The 18,961-nt window shown below is 25.8% G+C and overlaps 1 protein-coding gene across 1 annotated transcript in view; it reads left to right on the forward strand.

Annotated features, from left to right (window-relative positions):
- LOC100212546 (carnitine O-palmitoyltransferase 1, liver isoform) overlaps positions 1-18,961 on the forward strand; it is an 81,394-nt gene that overhangs the window by 24,622 nt on the left and 37,811 nt on the right. Inside the window, exons 4-6 of the mRNA XM_065812564.1 lie at positions 12,169-12,202; positions 12,397-12,498; positions 14,794-14,868. Coding sequence (XP_065668636.1) covers positions 12,169-12,202; positions 12,397-12,498; positions 14,794-14,868 — 211 coding nt within the window. The remainder of the gene's footprint in view (positions 1-12,168; positions 12,203-12,396; positions 12,499-14,793; positions 14,869-18,961) is intronic.

Consider the following 18,961-nt stretch of genomic DNA (forward strand, 5'->3'; position numbering starts at 1 on the left):
GAAATTTTGAGAATGTTTGTTGTTATTTATTCTATATTTACAATAAAAAATCAGTATAAGCTTATAAAAATGTTTTTACTTCATAAAACTCTTTGAAAAAAATTCATAGTATGAGCATTTTTACTATAAAAATATTAAAACTGAAATTTCTTTCTCAGACGGTAATGGTTGATTTTAAAACCACTTGCAATAGTATCCCAAGGGTTCATATTATCACCCCTCCAAAGGACTTTTTTGGGTGTTTTCATTGATGACTCACCCCAAAATTTTCATACTGATGGTTGCAAAGGTTGTTTTTCTGCCATATTTTGCATTGCTTGCAAATTATTGGTTTGATTATATCTGGAATAAACTCAACAAAAATACAATTATACAACTGATAAAACTGAAGAATAAAAGAACAAAGTCTGAATAAAAATCGAGAAACAAAACCATAACAAAAACATAATAACAAAAACTCATTAAGTAGAGCGCACACTAATAACTAGCAAACGATAAAAACTGCAGCATAAGATCTATAAACTATTACCTTAACTTTACAAGTATCCAACTGGTCAAAGTTTAATTACTAAAGTCTTTATTAACAAGTAGGAGAGTGACCTGATTTATCACTCTCTAACTTGTTAATAAAGCAATTGTAGAAATTTTTATATACAATGACATTTTCATTCACAATGAAGATGAGAAATGAATGAAGTTTATAATAAAATAATTAAGATCATTCACCAGTGTCAGGTGCAGACAAAATAAAATAAAGGAAAAACATTTGTAAAAAAATATAATTTTTTACCATATTAAAAAGAGAAAATAAACTTTTTATATAAATTATTAGTTCAGTAAATTAAAAATTGACAGGTCTGCACAAGAATTATTTTAAAACAGACCTGTCAATCTTTAGTTAAATTTAAATTAAAAAGTTTTTTTCCTACATTTTAGCACGGTAAAAATTATATTTTTTTGCAAATGTTTTTTGCTATTTATAAGATTATTATTATAAGATTATTATTATTATTATAAGACTTTTTTTCTTTATTCTTTTAATTCATCATGAGTTTTTGCTGCTTTTTTATTAGCTTCACAAGCTTTACTTAATTTTTCTTTCATTTAATGAAGCTAAATCTCTATATTTTTTTGCTTATTGTTGCCTATTATCATTATTATAATTTATATTATTATATTAAAAGAATTATTTTGTATTTTTATTATGTTTTTTTATAGTTTTGTTTGTTTACTTTATATTGTTTTAAATTTGTGTAATAATCGAATTGTTATTTATAATAATAATCAAATTATAAAATAGTTCAATCATTTCGAAACTTTTGTGTGAACTTATGTTATTGTTATAGGGTAATTCCATGTCAATTGAGCCAGAAAATTTCAAAAATGTCACCATACGTCTCAGATTTTGCTGATTTTTATACAGTTGAGAGTACTTAGTAAAACAAGAAATTCTTGAAAATTTTAGCCTCTAGCTCCAAGAGGATCCTGAAATATGATCATTTTACTTTCAACTGATCTTGGCCAGGCCCCTCTTGTCCTCTCAGAACTGAGACCTTTGTTTAAAGGTTCCAAGTCACATAGCTTTAAAAATATTTGATATTTTGACTTAAAAATTTGTACCTGACTATTTTCAGGGTTGAAGAATCCAATGAAATAATCAAAAATATAAAAAAATATTTTTAAGTACCTGTAATTATCAATTTAAATCAATTTAGGCAATTTTTTATACACCTGATTTTGATGCTAAAGAAACCCACGTGGCCTTGATGGTATTAAAAAAAAAATATTTTACACATTATTCTAAATTTTATGATCTTTCAGAAAACATAAGAATTTTGATCTGCAAGTATATGGACTTCCATATATGGATAAGGGGGCACAGGTCCCACTTTTTTGTAGCGGAATCTTGCAATACATTTTCCACTACCTTTCAGACTAGCTAGAGCTATAAAAATTTCTGTATTTTTTTAGTGTCAATAAACGAGAGAAAGAATTAAAAAAGAGCCCAAGAAACTAGGGGAGGGGGCTGGGGGCATGTGCCCCACTTTTTTGAGCAGAATCTTGAGATGAGTTTTTCACTATCTTCCAGACAAGCTGCAGCTCTGAAACTTTCAGCATTTGTGTAGTCCTGATGAACATGCGTTAAAATTGTTTCAAGTCAGACAACCAGATGGTCCATGGGGCTGGGGCACCTGGGACCGTGCCCCACTTTTTTTCTCAAAAAATTTTTTTTTTTTTTTAAAACACATAAATGTGTCTTAAATTTAAGATAACTTTGAAAATATTGTATTCAAAAATTGTTATTGCTTTATACTTGTTCTGTTTTACTTCATTTTTTACAAAATAAAATACAAAAAAAAGAAAGTCAAGATAATGTTAAGATTAGCTTAGATGCATCGATGGTCAAAGTATAAAAATGTCCATTTGTTGTTACAGGTGCATCAATTATACAAGTTATGTTGGTAGTTTTCACCCAACACTCATCTACTCTAGATGGCCAGAAAAAATTATTAAAAGGACCGTCCGGGTGCATGAGTGTTACCATAACATCTTGCTCTATATTATCAATTTCATTGATCATACCAATCCAATCAAACACATCATATTTACACATAATGAATTCACCCAATTTCAAGGCATCAATGTTATTTTGCTGATCATTTTGAGAACTTTGAATTCCAGAAAAAGAAAAATGCCTGTTATATGAACATCTTCACTTGTTCGTTTAAAGCTAATAGTATCTATAGATTCTGGTTTAAATTGATGATAGCTCCTAGTTCCAGGAATTGTTTTACTTAGCTCAAAACGTGTTTTCAAAGTGGTGCGCAATTCTGTCAGTCTTTCTTTTTCAATCTTAAAACCAATAATCCCTTTAATATTGTTAGTACAGTAGTCAAACATTTTGTTACAATTCAATATCTGGTCATTTATGGGCCTTTGTAGACTTGCATTTGTAGTTAATCGTTTTACAGTGCCACCAATACCATCACATAGTGACTTACCATGGCTTGTAGCAAAAAATGTCCACTCTGCATCAATGTCAAAATCATTTTTATGGAGACAGATATTGTAAAGGTTTTTGTGATTTTTATACTGTGCAGCACAACCATCAGAAAAATAAAGAATCTTTGAAATTTTAGGATGATATTCTTTTAAATAGTTAACTATTTGTGTTTGAACTTCATACACAAAACCAGTGTCATGCTCATTATCTTCTGACATGAAGCAAAACGATTTTTCTTCAAGTTGGTCATTTTCGTTTAATAAATAGAGGGCAACGGGGTGCAATGTGCATTGACTTTTGCACCAATGGTAACTTTGGATTTCATCTTGAATCACAAAAGTAAAGTTTTCTGCAAAGTCACCTAAGACAATACAGCAGCCTTTTGCTAAATTTTCCTTTTGTTGCTTTAGATATCTTGCTTGACATTTTGCAATGTAGGAATGAGCTGTTAACTTGTTTATTGCCTTTGATAACATCAATTTGTATTCTTCCATTGTTGTTGTCTTATAGATCAATGTTGTTCTGTCTTTTTTCTGCCACTGATTGAATGACACCTCCTCGTCATTGTCAATTAGTTGTGCATCCAGAAACTTCTTTAAAGAAACTATACCTGGACAGTTCGGACATCGATGAACCATACACTCATTACTTGTAACATCACAAACAACTTTTGTCATAAGATCTTTGTAAGTACATTTTATTTGTATAGCATTGGTCAAGAGTATTGCATTTTGGTGGAGGGTACATACACAAACAGAATGAGTGCCTGATGCTCCAACAGTTATACACCATTTTGGTCTTAAACTGCAAAACTTAGAAAATCCAATAACTTCTTGAGGATATTTAGTTTTAAAAGAAACATAAAGTTCTTTAAGATTACATAAAATAAGGCGCTTTTGCATGTGTTGTTTTCTACCTACTGTTTTCTCTGGCATCTTCTCTATAGCAATCAAATTTCTTTAAATCAATCTTTCTACAATAACTTAGTTTATGACAAGTATCATTTAACTTTTTTCCAAAATCACATGAATCCATTCTTACTGTAACACTAAAAACAATTTGAGATTAATTTAAAAATGAGAAACCAATAGTAATTAATTTAATGAAAGCAACTTAAGCAATCACCATGGTAATACAAAACTAAACAGTGATTGATTTCTTTTATCTTACTTTGACAAAAAAAAAGTTTCCTTTTCACAAAGTTTAATTATACTCAATTTGTTAATGTTAGAAATGTTAATAATGACTTTAATAGGTAACAAATTTCTTCTATACTAGTGTAATGACAGGATGTTTTTTGTTTCTGTTAACAACTTGCTGTTACCATTTTAGAATTAGCAAAATATATTTTTCTTTTTTAATTCAAATTTTAAATTATACAAAATAAAATACTGTTAAAATCATTACTTTAGACTGTTTTTAATCTTATACATGCAAATCAAAATTTTTATAAACATTAAGCTTCTTAAAACATTTTTAAAAGATTATTGAACATAGAATGATCAAAACCAAATGGAACAAATATAAATCACAAAAATTTGGGAAGCAATGTTATCAATGTTTCCCAAATTTTTGGGAAACATTGATAACATTGTTAAACATATGAAATGTTTAACATTGTTAAAAATGAAAATCTAAAAAAAAATTTGAAGATGATAGTTTTAAAATTATCTTAAATAAGTTTTAAAGAAAAAAAAAAAATTTTTTGAGAAAAAAAGTGGGGCATGGTCCCAGGTGCCCCAGCCCCATGGACTATCTGGTCATCTGACCTGAAATAATTTTAACGCATGTTCATCAGGACTACACAAATGTTGAAAGTTTCAGAGCTGCAGCTGGGACCTGTCTGGAAGATAGTGAAAAATTCATCTCAAGATTCTGCTCAAAAAAGTGGGGCACATGCCCCCAGCCCCCTCCCCTAGTTTCTTGGGCTCTTTTTTAATTCTTTCTCTCGTTTATTGACACTAAAAAAATACAGAAACTTTCATAGCTCTAGCTAATCTGAAAGGTAGTGGAAAATGTATTGCAAGATTCCGCTACAAAAAAGTGGGGCCTGTGCCCCCTTATCCATATATGGAAGTCCATATACTTGCAGATCAAAATTCTTATGTTTTCTGAAAGATCATAAAATTTAGAATAATGTGTAAAATATTTTTTTTTAATACCATCAAGGCCACGTGGGTTTCTTTAGCATCAAAATCAGGTGTATAAAAAATTGCCTAAATTGATTTAAATTGATAATTACAGGTACTTAAAAATATTTTTTTATATTTTTGATTATTTCATTGGATTCTTCAACCCTGAAAATAGTCAGGTACAAATTTTTAAGTCAAAATATCAAATATTTTTAAAGCTATGTGACTTGGAACCTTTAAACAAAGGTCTCAGTTCTGAGAGGACAAGAGGGGCCTGGCCAAGATCAGTTGAAAGTAAAATGATCATATTTCAGGATCCTCTTGGAGCTAGAGGCTAAAATTTTCAAGAATTTCTTGTTTTACTAAGTACTCTCAACTGTATAAAAATCAGCAAAATCTGAGATGTATGGTGACATGGCATGGTTCAATCGACATGGAATTACTCTATATTTAAGGTAAAATTCACTTTTAAATCACTATATTATGAAATGTTTTAACTAATTAAAAGAGTTAACATAAATCACATGTCTTAATATATTGATAAAAAAATTTCTGTCAATCAATCATTAGCATAATTATTATTTTGATTTGACCAATTAATGAGTTGCTCAGATGGCAAGAAGTAAATAAATCTGATGAAGAGTTGAAGAGAGAAATTATAAATATTTAAAAAGGTACTGAAATCTTAAATTCAAGGCTCGAATTAAGGGATTGCCAATTGCAATATCCGGATATATTTCTTGTTTATTTGTATATAAATATTTGTTAGTATTAAAAACCGTGAGCACTGTTTTAATGAAATGGTCAATTTATCTTATTGCAAAAATTAATGATCAAACAAAACAATAAATTTACTGCTGCAAAAATAATAACAGTCAAAGCTTACATATTTTTAAATATTGTTTGTTTAAACTTCAGGTAATTAAAGGATTATAAATAGGAAATAAAGTTATAGGAAAAAAATAATAATTACTAAAGGTCGGAAAAAGTTGCGCAGTAATTTAAAAATCAGCCAATTAAAAATTATGCTTCATTTATTTGGGCACTGTATGAAACATTAAAATAAATTTTTGTTTTGGGGAATAGTTTGAGGAATTATTTATTTTTAAAAATTTTAATGTTTTAAATTAATTGATAATAAATAAAAGAATAAAAAAGATTTATTTTAAAATTAGTTATTACAGATGTCTTATTTTGTTTTAAAAAACCTGTAGAAGTTTAATTTAGTAATAATATATTTTTAAACTCTTCTGTCTCTAATTTTGTATATCTGTCTTTAATTTTGTATATTTTGTGAACATATCTGCAAAAGAGTTTAAATTAACTTAACTTAAGAATTTAAAGAACTTAACTTAACTTAATTTAAAGAACTTAACTTAAGAAATTAAATTAACTTAAGAATTTAAATTAACTCTTTTGACCATTTAAATTTATAAGAAAATATTGATTAAGATTTTAATAAGATATAAAAATATTTTATATCTTATTTCACGATTTCTTTTATATAAAATATTTGATCATCGCTAAATTCCTTTAGATTGTTGTGATAAGCAGTTGTTTTTTATTAATTACATCGCACTTTATCATGCTTTCTTTTTCTAGTTTTATCTGATCATTTATAAAATGAATCAAAATATTAAAGTTTAAATCATAATTTTTAATAATAATAAAAATAATAGTAATAATATAATGAGATTTTGTCATAATTCAATATCAATATAAATATTTTTTATTGAATAACAGCTATTGAGTTTAATAATTAAAAAAAGAATTTATGGTTTTGAAAAAGCTAAAAGTTTAAAGATTAGCATTTCCAGATATCGCAATTTGTGATCACTTAATTTTGAGCCCTGAAATGGATATTTTTATTTTACTGTAATGAAGACACAAGAGAGACATTTTGCTAAAACATGCGCTGAACATTTTATTCATGCTGCACAGCAGTGGGACATTTTAAATGAAGTCAGTATAATTAACACAGATAGTGCAAAAAATTTTACGTTTTATATTTCTCACTGTCAAGTCTGGGTGTATGCAAAAGAGAATTTAAATAAACCAGCAAGTATTATATTAGAATAATAAATTTATTAAAGGTATTTTATTAAGTCCATATTCATTTTGTAGAATGACTTGCGCGTAACACGACATTAAATGTTTCCCAATGTTATGAAATGGCTTAAGATTAACTTCATGAATGGAATTATTGGTAAACACCCATAAATAAGTTAGTGAAATATCTCAGATGAGCTAATTTTTATAATTATTCACCAACAACAGCTTTTTGTCAAAGTGAAAGTTGAAATTATGTTATTTTTTGCATCGATTTATTAAATTTTAGGTCTCTTAAAAACTTTTCAAAATTTCTTATATCTTATAGTAATAATATTTTATTTATGTAAAAAATAATTTTTTTATAAATTTCAAACTAGGCTTTGTAAATAATTCTATTACAATTATGTACAATCACATCATCATAAAAAAGATTTAGTTAAATAATTTGTTTGACATTAGCCTCATAAACTACATGTTAAATTATAAAATTGTAAGAAAATATGAATCTAATGTATACTTTATCATGTAAAGCAACTACAATAGTCTGGGGTCATGTGATACTCAGATTCAACTTTAAAACTCTGTTTTCAAGTTGGATCTGAGTTTGTTCTTAAGAAAAAATAATTTCAATTTCTTGTTCACACGTCATAAATAAGTTTGTTTTTTGCTTTTGCAGCTAGAGAATTACTCTCCTTATATTATCTATCAGAGTCAGCAACACGAACTGCAAAAGAGTTGCACAATATTACTGATTTTATTAAGTTTATAATAGTAATCGAGCAGGGTTGAAATTTGATTGGGGCCGGATTTGATAAAATATGGCTAGGGCCAGATTTGTGACCAAGGCTGCATAAACATTTATATATCTTAAAAAAATTTTTTTTATTCAAAATGCATGTTATATTTTTTATATATATGCATATATAAAAATCATTATGATCAAGATGATTATCATAATCATCATTGCTGTCATCATTATGATCATCATCATTATCATCATCATCAGGCTTTAGCCTTCCATATTTATTCTGTTTCTCTAATATAAACAATCTAGAGCATTTTCTTTCCTTAACTAAAGCTCATTCATACAATATATTAGGCACTCTTTTCAAGTTTTCTTAATTCTACCTTTACCATTTATTCCTGAAGCTGTTACCTGAAGCTCTACATGCTGATAATTAAATCACTTTAATCTTCTCTAACAAGCATTGTTCGATACAACGTTTTTTTCTAATATGTCCTTTTAACTCTTACCTATCTTCATGTTTACCTTTTATATACAACCCACAACTTTTTAAGTCTTCAGTTAACCATTTCCTAGCTTTTTAACCCTATTCTCTATTTTAAAGTAACTCTTAACTTAATAGTGGTTGCTTGCAACCTTGTTGGAAGTAAATTAGGTTTTAAAAATATATATAAAAAAAATATGTCAGTATTTAATAAATAGTAAATGTAAATATAAAATTATGATATATAAAGTGTTATAAATTTTTATCTAACCCCAGCTATCAACCCCTGCTAAATTTTTACCAAGGCCAGGTTTACACAAAGTCTCATTTTTAGCTGGGGCCCTGGTCACTTACTAGTTCCTAATAAAAGCTCTTGTTTTTATTTTTTAATTAAATCAGTTTGTAATTAATTTTTCAAAGACACTTAGCTGCAGCTGTCTAAGAAAATATTTATATGCTTTTGAATATGAATTGAAAATATTTATATGATTTTGAATGCATTTTAAAAAACTATATAAATAAAGTTGTAAGAAACAAACCTTTTCTTCACTTGCTGTAAGCATGCAAACATGCCTAATATCTACATAAACTGATGCAAGAAAAGCGATTTTTCTTAAAGCGTTTTTTCTCTATTAATCGTTATTTTTTGAAAATCTTTAGCTAAGTATAATAAATACTTGTGCTGGTGTAAGTGTTGATTACACAAAATTGGCAAAATACAAAAACATCAGGTTCGCCGACTTTATTATACTCAAATGTCGACGTTTGCCTTAAAGTTTGAAAAAACTAACGCAGCATTTCACCATTAATGTTTTAAGTTTATTATGGAATATTTATTTTACACCAAATAACAATATTTTATGTTTTAAAGATATAAAAAAAAACTAGCTAAAACAATCTGGAGCAGTTTTCATTAACACGCGTAACTTTTTTTTTTTAATTCAAAAATTTTTCACTAAATTTAGACTGTCTTTTAACCAAGATATTTATCTTAATTAAGTGTTCACATTCTTATGAGCATTTTTTAAGTTGCGACAAATGCTTTTTTTTTCTTCTATAAAATATTTAATTTTATAAAATTAAATTAATTTGTTTTAAAAATGAATATTAAAGAAAAGCTTTTAACATTTTAAATTAATCTTTTTTTCATAAGTAATTTTCTTCCTACATTACAAACATTCATTTTGCGTTTTTGTTTTTACTATTTTACTTAAAATTTAAACTTTTATTTTTTCACTTTTATAACTTTTATAACAAAATTATAACAAAAAAATTTTAATCATTTTTATCTAAAATTTAATTAAAATGTTTGTTTTGCTTTTTTTTTTATTTTTTTTTTATTTTATTCAAAACTTAATTAAAACATTTTATTTTTTTTAATTTTTTTTAGAATTAAAATAAAAAGACGTTTATCAAATATGACAAATATAAATGTTTGTCGAAAAAAAAAAAAAAATTTTATTATAAAAATAATTTTTTTTTTATTTTATAGGGTTTTTTTTATGATTGTCTAGAGTAATTTGTTGAATGTTCGTTTTATCAGTACCAGCTAAAATATTTTGATTGCTTTGATTTGATATTTGATATAATATAAATGGTTTTGTTTTCGAACTTTTTTTTGTCTGGAATTATTTTTCAGAGAAGAAGTAAAGTTAGTTTCCATTTTATATTGATCACTCAAGAAATATGTTTGGATTTCAAGAAATATGTTTGGATCCAATCAAGAAAATTTGATTGGATCTAAAGTAAACTATCATTTTTACATAAAAAATGAATAAAAGATTTTAAATACATTATTAAATTTTCTTCAAGCTTTCAAACTTAAAAATCTTTGCCTTGATTACCCAAATAAAAAAATATTAAAATAATTAAACAACTGTGAAATTACTTCTCAAAATCTATTAGTTATTTTCACATGAAACTTGGAAGATATATTTAACATGGTAACAAAAATCAGCTGAGAGAAAATGAATAAGAGTAAAATAATATTTGAGATATAGTCCATAAACATTATATGTAGTATAAATATTTGAGATATAAACAAAAAGTAGCATATAAAATTACAAATGCAAAAAATGTATTATATATCAGCAAGATAAACAAGGTTAACATGGTAAAATTGTAAGATATTAAAATACTTAAAAATACTTGGAAACCTTTAACAAAAAACTTTTACTGGAAAAAAGTAATAGTTTCAAAACCTCTAGATTCATATGATATTTTATCAGTTTTTTTTAACTTTATCTGAGTATCCTTTTTAAAACCAGGGATTGCAAGTCCCAGGATCAACCCAGGATTTTCATATTGTATATTCTAAGTCCTTGACTTATGATCTGCAATATGAAATAAATTTGAGAGATTTAAAGACTTACTTTTCCATCTGGCAAAGCATTCCTCAACCCGAATAATAAAAAATTTAAATTGAACTAGGCAATTGCTATCTATTTTATAATAAAAGTGTTAGAGATGACCATAGGTGGGAGGGATGAATATTGGGTCAGTATGCCAGTTGATTAAATCAGTTTTGTTTTTAATTTTGAATTTTTGGAGAAGGTCACCGCGCTTTCTTCTGTCACTTAGTTAATCCTAGATTAGCACATCTTGTCATGTAATCAAGGTGCTTTAATTCATGAGGTATTTTTGTGGCACAACATTGTATTTTTTCAATTTCATTAATATCTTTTTTTAAATAAAGAGAGTTGAACACCAGTCTTTTTCCAATGTTGTTGTATCTAACCGGATTCTTTTGACTCCGCTATTGGAGTTGTTATCTTCAATGAAATAGATGCAAGGGACAGATCTGGATTGGTTGATATGCATAGTTTTACATTTTTTGATGTTAATTTGCATGAGCCATATTGACTATGTTAATAATATCAGCTTGCAGACAAAGTTTACTTTCTAAAGTGTTAACTACACTGAGGAACTTTTTTGGAAAAGAAAGGAAAGATTTTGCTCCAAATACAAATTTGGCCCCTGTTTTGACGCTAATTAAATCAAATGCTTTCTTGGATAGTTCGGAAAAACTCATGAAAGATATTGAATATCCTTTTAAAATCATTAGAAGATTAAAAAAAGACGATGCTCCATTGTCAAAAATGACTGCATTTTAGAGGAAGGAGTAGTTCTCAGCGAGTTTTAGTGTGAAGAAATTATATATGAGCAAATGTAATACAAAAATAAATTAAATTGTTAAGTTTTGTGATATAGAAATTCATCAAAAAATGATAAAAATAATTTAAAATATTTATTAATAAAATTAATCATAGAAAATACAACAAAAAATTATTTCTTTTAATTTAAAGTCACCTGCATTTGATTTAAAAAAAATTTTCATCATTGTTTGACAATATTTAATTAATTTAATGAAATTAATTAAATATTGTCAAACAATGAAGAAAAATTTTTTTAAATGAAATGCTGGTGACTTTAAATTAAAAGAAATAATTTTTTGTTGTATTGTCTATGATTAATTTTATTAATAAATATTTTAATTTATTTTTATGATTTTTTGATGAATACCATTCATCTGTTAAATTTGTATGTGCATCATATGCATATAATGCACATAACTTTTGAATGATATGCGCATATATTCGCCTATGTGCGCATAAGTTCCAAAACCTTAGTTTTGGTAAATATAATTGTGTGATCAAAATCAATTTTAAAAAGAAAATATTGTTTGTCAATAAGTATTAATTTTTTTTTTTTTAAAGTTTTGTAATAATTTATTATAAAATTTATTTTTCAGAGGTAAATTAACGATTATGAACAAGCTTTGGCTGGTAAAAATTTTATTTTATCTTTTTATTTTGGTAATTTTATATAAATTTTAATGCTGTATTATAATATTAATATATGTATTAATATAAAATAATATAAAAAGTAATATAAAATATTAAAGTTAGCATAAATTATGACATGAAATAGTTAATAATAGCTCAATATTTGTTAGTTGCAATATGATTTTCAATTTTAGGTTTCTATCAAAGTTCTGAGTGGATTTAATCCAGGACTGTATAGCTTTCAAAATTCTCTTCCCAAACTACCAGTTCCATCTTTAGAGGATACACTGCAACGAGTTTGTTTTTTATTTCAAATACTTTAGTTATATTTAAATTTTTTTTTTATTTGTTAAATTTACTTTGATATTATTTTTTAATACTACAACACATAAAAAGTTTATAAAAATAGTTTATGAAAATACTAACTTTACAATGATCTCGTAAAAGTTCTTTTCAAAGTTCTGTTTTAGAATATTTAACATATTATTATTTAAAATATTGAAATTTTATTTAACTAAAAATTTAAAAAAATCTTGTTGGATGTTAAATGACAGAGTAGAATAAATGAATAGTTTATATTTTTATATTTAATAATATAGTTTATTGAAAATTTCGTTTAATGTTCTATAAGGTGCCCGTTATTTCCAAAAAATAATAATTTAGTGATATTATATTGTATTAAAAATCCTATTTGTTTGATCTGGCTTTTTAAGGTGTGTGTGTTTTTTTTCTCTCTTTGACTTGGCTTCTGGTTCCATATTTGCATTTCAATTTTTTATAGTTTGGGTTGTCCATAAATTATGTCATGCTCTAGGGGGGGGGGAGAGGTAAGTGATTGTGACGACTCATACAGGATTTGTTACTAAAGAGTTATGATGTTGTGACGAGGGGGTCAAAAATGGTCAAAATTTGCATGGTGAAAGTTATGGACAAACCCATTTTAGTTTGAGGGTTTTCCTAAGTACTTTTTAATTAGTTTTAGTTTTTGCTTAAGGTTGTTCCTCAGCACTTTTATATTAGTTTTTAATTATTGTTTGAGCTTTTTTCTTAGCACTTTTAGTTTAGTTTTAGTTTTTAACAGCAGGTTTGAATTCTATTTTTTAATTGGTTATACTATTTGTTCTTAGCATCTAAAATTGATGCATAAAATGTTTTAAACTAATATTTTTTTCATAAAAAAAGTTGTGTTTTGTAGTTTTTGTTTAAAAAATCTTCTAACAATATTATTTAAACTTTTAAGCTAAATATTTGATTGTTAAGAAGTTTCTATATTTAGTTTCAGAACATATTTTAGGTTTTTACATTTATTAAATTCTTTACAGATAAACATTTGCAAAGAATGTTAAATATATTTATCCATAATATATTAAAACTCTTTAGAAACTATGAAAACACTGCACTAACACAAATATTAAATTTAATAATAAATGCACAACAACATCTTTAAACAAAAATAAGCCATTATCTTCACAGTAACATGACTAGCAGTGTATAGCCATCTGGAGGTCTAATACTATTTAAAACCAAATCTAATTGTCAAGAAATCTGCTGGTAATATTTATTTGACAACAAAATAATAGTAATAAAACAATTTTGGAAATTAAAAATAATTATTAAAAAAATCAGTATTCTATGTTAATATAATCTTTCGTAGTATTTCTTATGTTTAAAAAGTGCAAAGTGATAAAGATCGTACCAAGTTCATCTATATTAAATTTAATCTTACATGCTCCCAAATAAACTAACCAAAAGCACTAAGTAAAATTTTATTGTGAAAATTCACAACTGTGGGATTTGAAAGTAGAAATTGTAAGTTACAATTCAACCCTTTTACCTGATTAATGGACACTGAGTGTGTTATAGCTGCAAACAGCACATGTATAACACAGTCAATATCACAGTTGATTTTAGAGTTTTGTGTGTTTTATATAATTTTTAATTATATTAAAAATTAGTGCAAACAATGCTGTGTTTGTGTGTGTATATATATATATATATATATATATTATATATATATATATATATATATATATATATATATATATATATCTTTTAAAATCATATTCTTGTTATACGATATATTAATATTTGTTAAATTTGATTAAAACGGCTGCGTATAAACATTTTGTTTTAAATATATTTCGATGTAAGTATATATTTATTTACACAATATTTCGCTGACCTTTTTCGGTCAGCATCATCAGGTGTAATAAAAAACGTTACAAAAGGTCAGCGAAATATTGTGTAAATAAATATATACTTACATCGAAATATATTTAAAACAAAATGTTTATACGCAGCCGTTTTAATCAAATTTAACAAATATATATATATATATATATATATATATATATATATATATATATATATATATATATATATATATATATATATAGTTAAAATATATATATATATATAATTAAAATATTTCAGTAATTCAGTTATATAGACAAAATAATTTAGACAGAATTCTGTAACTGAATTCTGTCAAAATTTGTTAAGTTTTTATAAGTATTAACTGTATTAAATAATTATTTACAATTATGTTCTTGTTAATATTATTAACAATAAAATATGTTGTATTTGTTTAGCATTTGAAATCTGTTGAACCTTTCATGAGTGAGGCCGATTATAACAATGTTGTTCAGCTCACAGAGGGTTTTAAGGTATTGTGTTTTGCTTTTAAAGCTAAACTACTGCAGTTTAAAACAGATTAATCTCATGTAATTGACAAAAGTAAGTGTGGTTTCAGTATATTAATCAACTGAAGGTTTGGGCAGGTATTAATTAGATATGAAGAATAAATAATTATAAATTTTTTTATTTAGTTAAAAATCCGGCATATATATATGTGTGTATATATATATATATATATATATAATGAATGTATATATATTATATATATATATATATATATATATATATATATATATATATATATATATATATATATATATAATGTATGTATGTATATATATATATATATATATATATATATATATATATATATATATATATATATATATATATAAATATATATATATATATATATATATATATATCAAGATAATCAAATTGCATTTTTAGATGTTCTTATCAATAAGTTTGCTTTCCACATCAATTTATCACAAAAAAACATATACGGTTCTTTTACAAAAAAATTTCCAGTTTTGTTCCCTATTGTTATAAAATTAGTCTTATACGTTGTTTGATTGATAGAACATATAAAATCAACACATTGCTTGGATTTGATAAGGACATAAAAATCTATCTATTGTTTTAAAAAATAGCTAATGTCCACCAAAAATAATTGACCCTGAAATTAAATTATTGGTTAATAAAAAGTTAACTCCAACTGTTATAAATAGTATAGATCTGTTATAAATAGTATTTATCCTAATATAAGATATTACAAACTTCCATTTATTGGATTTTACTCAAATTTTACTATATCTAAAATTAATGAAATCCTTAAAAAGTTTTGTAAGATGTCATAATTAATTTTCACAACCAACAAATTATAAAATAGTTTATGCATAAAAGATCCACTTCCTAAGCTGCTCAAATCCAATGTTGTTTACAAATTTTCTTGTGCTGGCTGTAATACCAGTTTTATTGAAGAAACCTCTAGACATTTAGCAACAAGGATTTATGAGCACTTTACAAGTGACAAAAATCTAATGTTTACAAGCATTTAATTGCATCCATTAATTGTAAAAATCTAACTAACTATAATTGTTTTAAAATTTGGGATAACAGTCCTAACAAAAACGAATAGAAAATTAAAGAAACACTCCATATTAAATGGGAAAATCCATCTTTAAATAAACTAACTGCTCATTATAGTATAAATTTGTCAATCTAGTTTATTTTGTTTATTATTTTTATGCTACTTACGGTATCATAATTTGTATTATAATTTTTATTTGTTTGTAACAATTCTATTTGTCTGTTAATATTTCTCCGTAATGTCTTCAAATTTTGATTTTATATTCCAGAGTTTTAAATTCTAATTTTATCTTTTGAAAATGTAATATGTCAACTACGAAACATGTCAAGATTGAAAAATTTCATGTTTTTCATAAAAACAGCCCTCGTAATTTGAAAAAAATATAGTCTACAAAACATTGTAGACATAAAACTGTTTGAGGTTAAATTTTATGCTAAACATTTGCATGTTTGAAATCAACAAACATGCAAATGTTTAGCAAAAAATTTACAAAAAAACAAACCCCGAATCAGCTTAAAAATTTAATAAACAAATGCAATATGCATGCATGCGTTTAACCATTTTTTCAACACTCGAAATATTATTATTGAAAAACCCTATACATCTCTTTATATAAATATTTCATGAAAAAGCGTCTTTATCATATATCATTATATATATACTTCATAAAAAAGCATTATTATTTAAGAAAAGTAATATTTTCACCACAACAACATTAAAACTAAAAGTCATTGCTCCTTTTCCCACAATAATAAGTTAAAAAGTGCTAAAAAACTATTGCTCAATTAAATGTTAGATTATATATAAAAGTAATTAATATATAAAAATGAATAATCAAATATATTATTTAAATATATAAAATAAATGCTAATATATATAAACTAAATGCTATATACATATATAAAAAAAAAACTTATAAGTTTTTAATAAAAAATCATATTTGAAATATGAAGTTCAAAAAAAATTAAGACAACTAAATATGACTTTTAAAAAAATAAGACAACTAAATATGAGTACTTGTAATTGTGGTTACAACTAGTGAGTGACCAGGGTGAAATTTGGCTGGGGCCAAGTTTGATAAAAAATTGGTAGGGTCGGGTTTGTGGCCAGGGCTGCATAAACATTAGTTCATCCTAAAGTATAAATTTTTATTGAAATTTGTTATAATTTATATATGTATATTTATATATATTTATATATAAACATCATGATTACAATCATCATCAAGCTTTAGTCTTCCCCTTAAGTCTTCCCCTTTTGTTTCTCAAATATAACTAAAACTCATTTTTATCATATGTAATGCAGTCTAAGTTTTCTTACCTCTAACTCTTTTCTTCTGCTACTTCTGCTGCTACCTCTCTACATGCTGATAACCAAACCACTTTAATCTCTTCTGACAAACAATCTTCAACAAAATGTTTGTACTAATCTAAGATCATGACTCCTTTTCTTGTCTTGTTAAAGCCATACCACATATCCATTTCATCTTCTATTTAATAATACTTAATAATACTTTACCATATAAATATTAAAGTTGATATAAATATATATAGGTGTTGTTTGCTGCCATCTAAATAAAAAGCAAACATTTTTATATCCCATATATATCCATATTATAAATCCATAAATGTGCTTTTGACCTAATCTTGTGGATCCAAGCAGGTATGAAAGCTTTTATTCTCACTTGTTGGTATAAAGTTATGTCTTATTCTGCTCTGGGTTTTTTATCTTCTTGTGCAGTTGCTATATCAAACCGTAATCATTTTTTAAATCTTTTTTACAAGAACAACTCTCATCAGAAGAAATGTCTTTTTATTATTACAAGACCCAATGTAAAAAGTTTCTGTCTGATGCTAAGTTAAGTTATTTTCAGTTTACTAAATCGTGTCTCTTATCTCAGATGTTAGGTTTTAGACACTTTGGGAAAATCTTCACAGAGTCATTAACTAAAGTAAGTCTAATGTTTCATCTCTAGTTTTTGGGTCTGATCTTATTACTTCTCCCCAGAATATTTGCTTTTCCTCTAATTTGACTCTTGAATCTAAAGACCATACTCTTTCTACCAATTAAGTTAAACAGGTTAACCCATCACTAGACATCTAAATGACTTCGGCTTCCAATTTTCAAGTCAATTCTCAATTAAACTCTTCTATAGTTTCAGGCAACATTTCCATAGTCTCACAAAAGTGTTATCCTAAATTCTCTTCAATTCTCTTTAAACTATTATTAATTACTAAATAAGTGGTTTAAATTATTACAAATTCTAGAAAACACACTGGCCACTCCAACTATCTTCCAATTAGTCTTCTCTATTAGTTTCTTTACATAAAGATATTCTGAATATTAAATCATTTCTTACTAACAGCAGTATTTAAGTCATTCTCGAAGGCTCTTTTTGTCGACAACTCAACTTTTAGCAATCAAAAAAACTTTTTGATTGCTAAGAGTTAGCAATCAAAAAAACTTTTTGATTGCTAAGAACAAACAGCCAATCCAATCAATCTGATCTCTCTTTTGTAACAGCTTTAGTAGTCTCTTGTGGATTTTAACTCCGAAAAAGCTCCAAAAAAAAGTTGTTTACTGCAACAGCTATTACAGCGCTCTCACTCTCAGACAAGGTCTCAAAGGCAAGCTTTTTTCTGCGGAGCTTGAGCCACTCTCCCATTATTGTAAGGTTGCATCTCTTTCTTTTTTCTCGCTTGGCTTTTTATTTAACAAGGTCATATCCTTTTGTTGTATTAGTCTCACGCTATAAAATTTTTTTAATAATCTTGTTTTTTTCCTAACACATCAACAATACCTCAAACTTCGCACCCATTTTTATGTCATCCTTAATCATACAACCTACCATTTTTTACCTACATCTTTTTGTTTTCTAGTAACTCATAACTTAATAGTGGTGTAACTTTGTTGGAAGTGGATGAGTTTAAAAAAATATTCATATATGTCAGTATTTAATAAATTGGAAATGTATGTATAAATTTATATATATATAGTGTTATGAATTTTTTCGAGGCTTTGGCTATTAA

Source organism: Hydra vulgaris, chromosome 12, assembly GCF_038396675.1.
Source record: "Hydra vulgaris chromosome 12, alternate assembly HydraT2T_AEP".
Lineage (NCBI taxonomy): Eukaryota > Metazoa > Cnidaria > Hydrozoa > Anthoathecata > Hydridae > Hydra > Hydra vulgaris.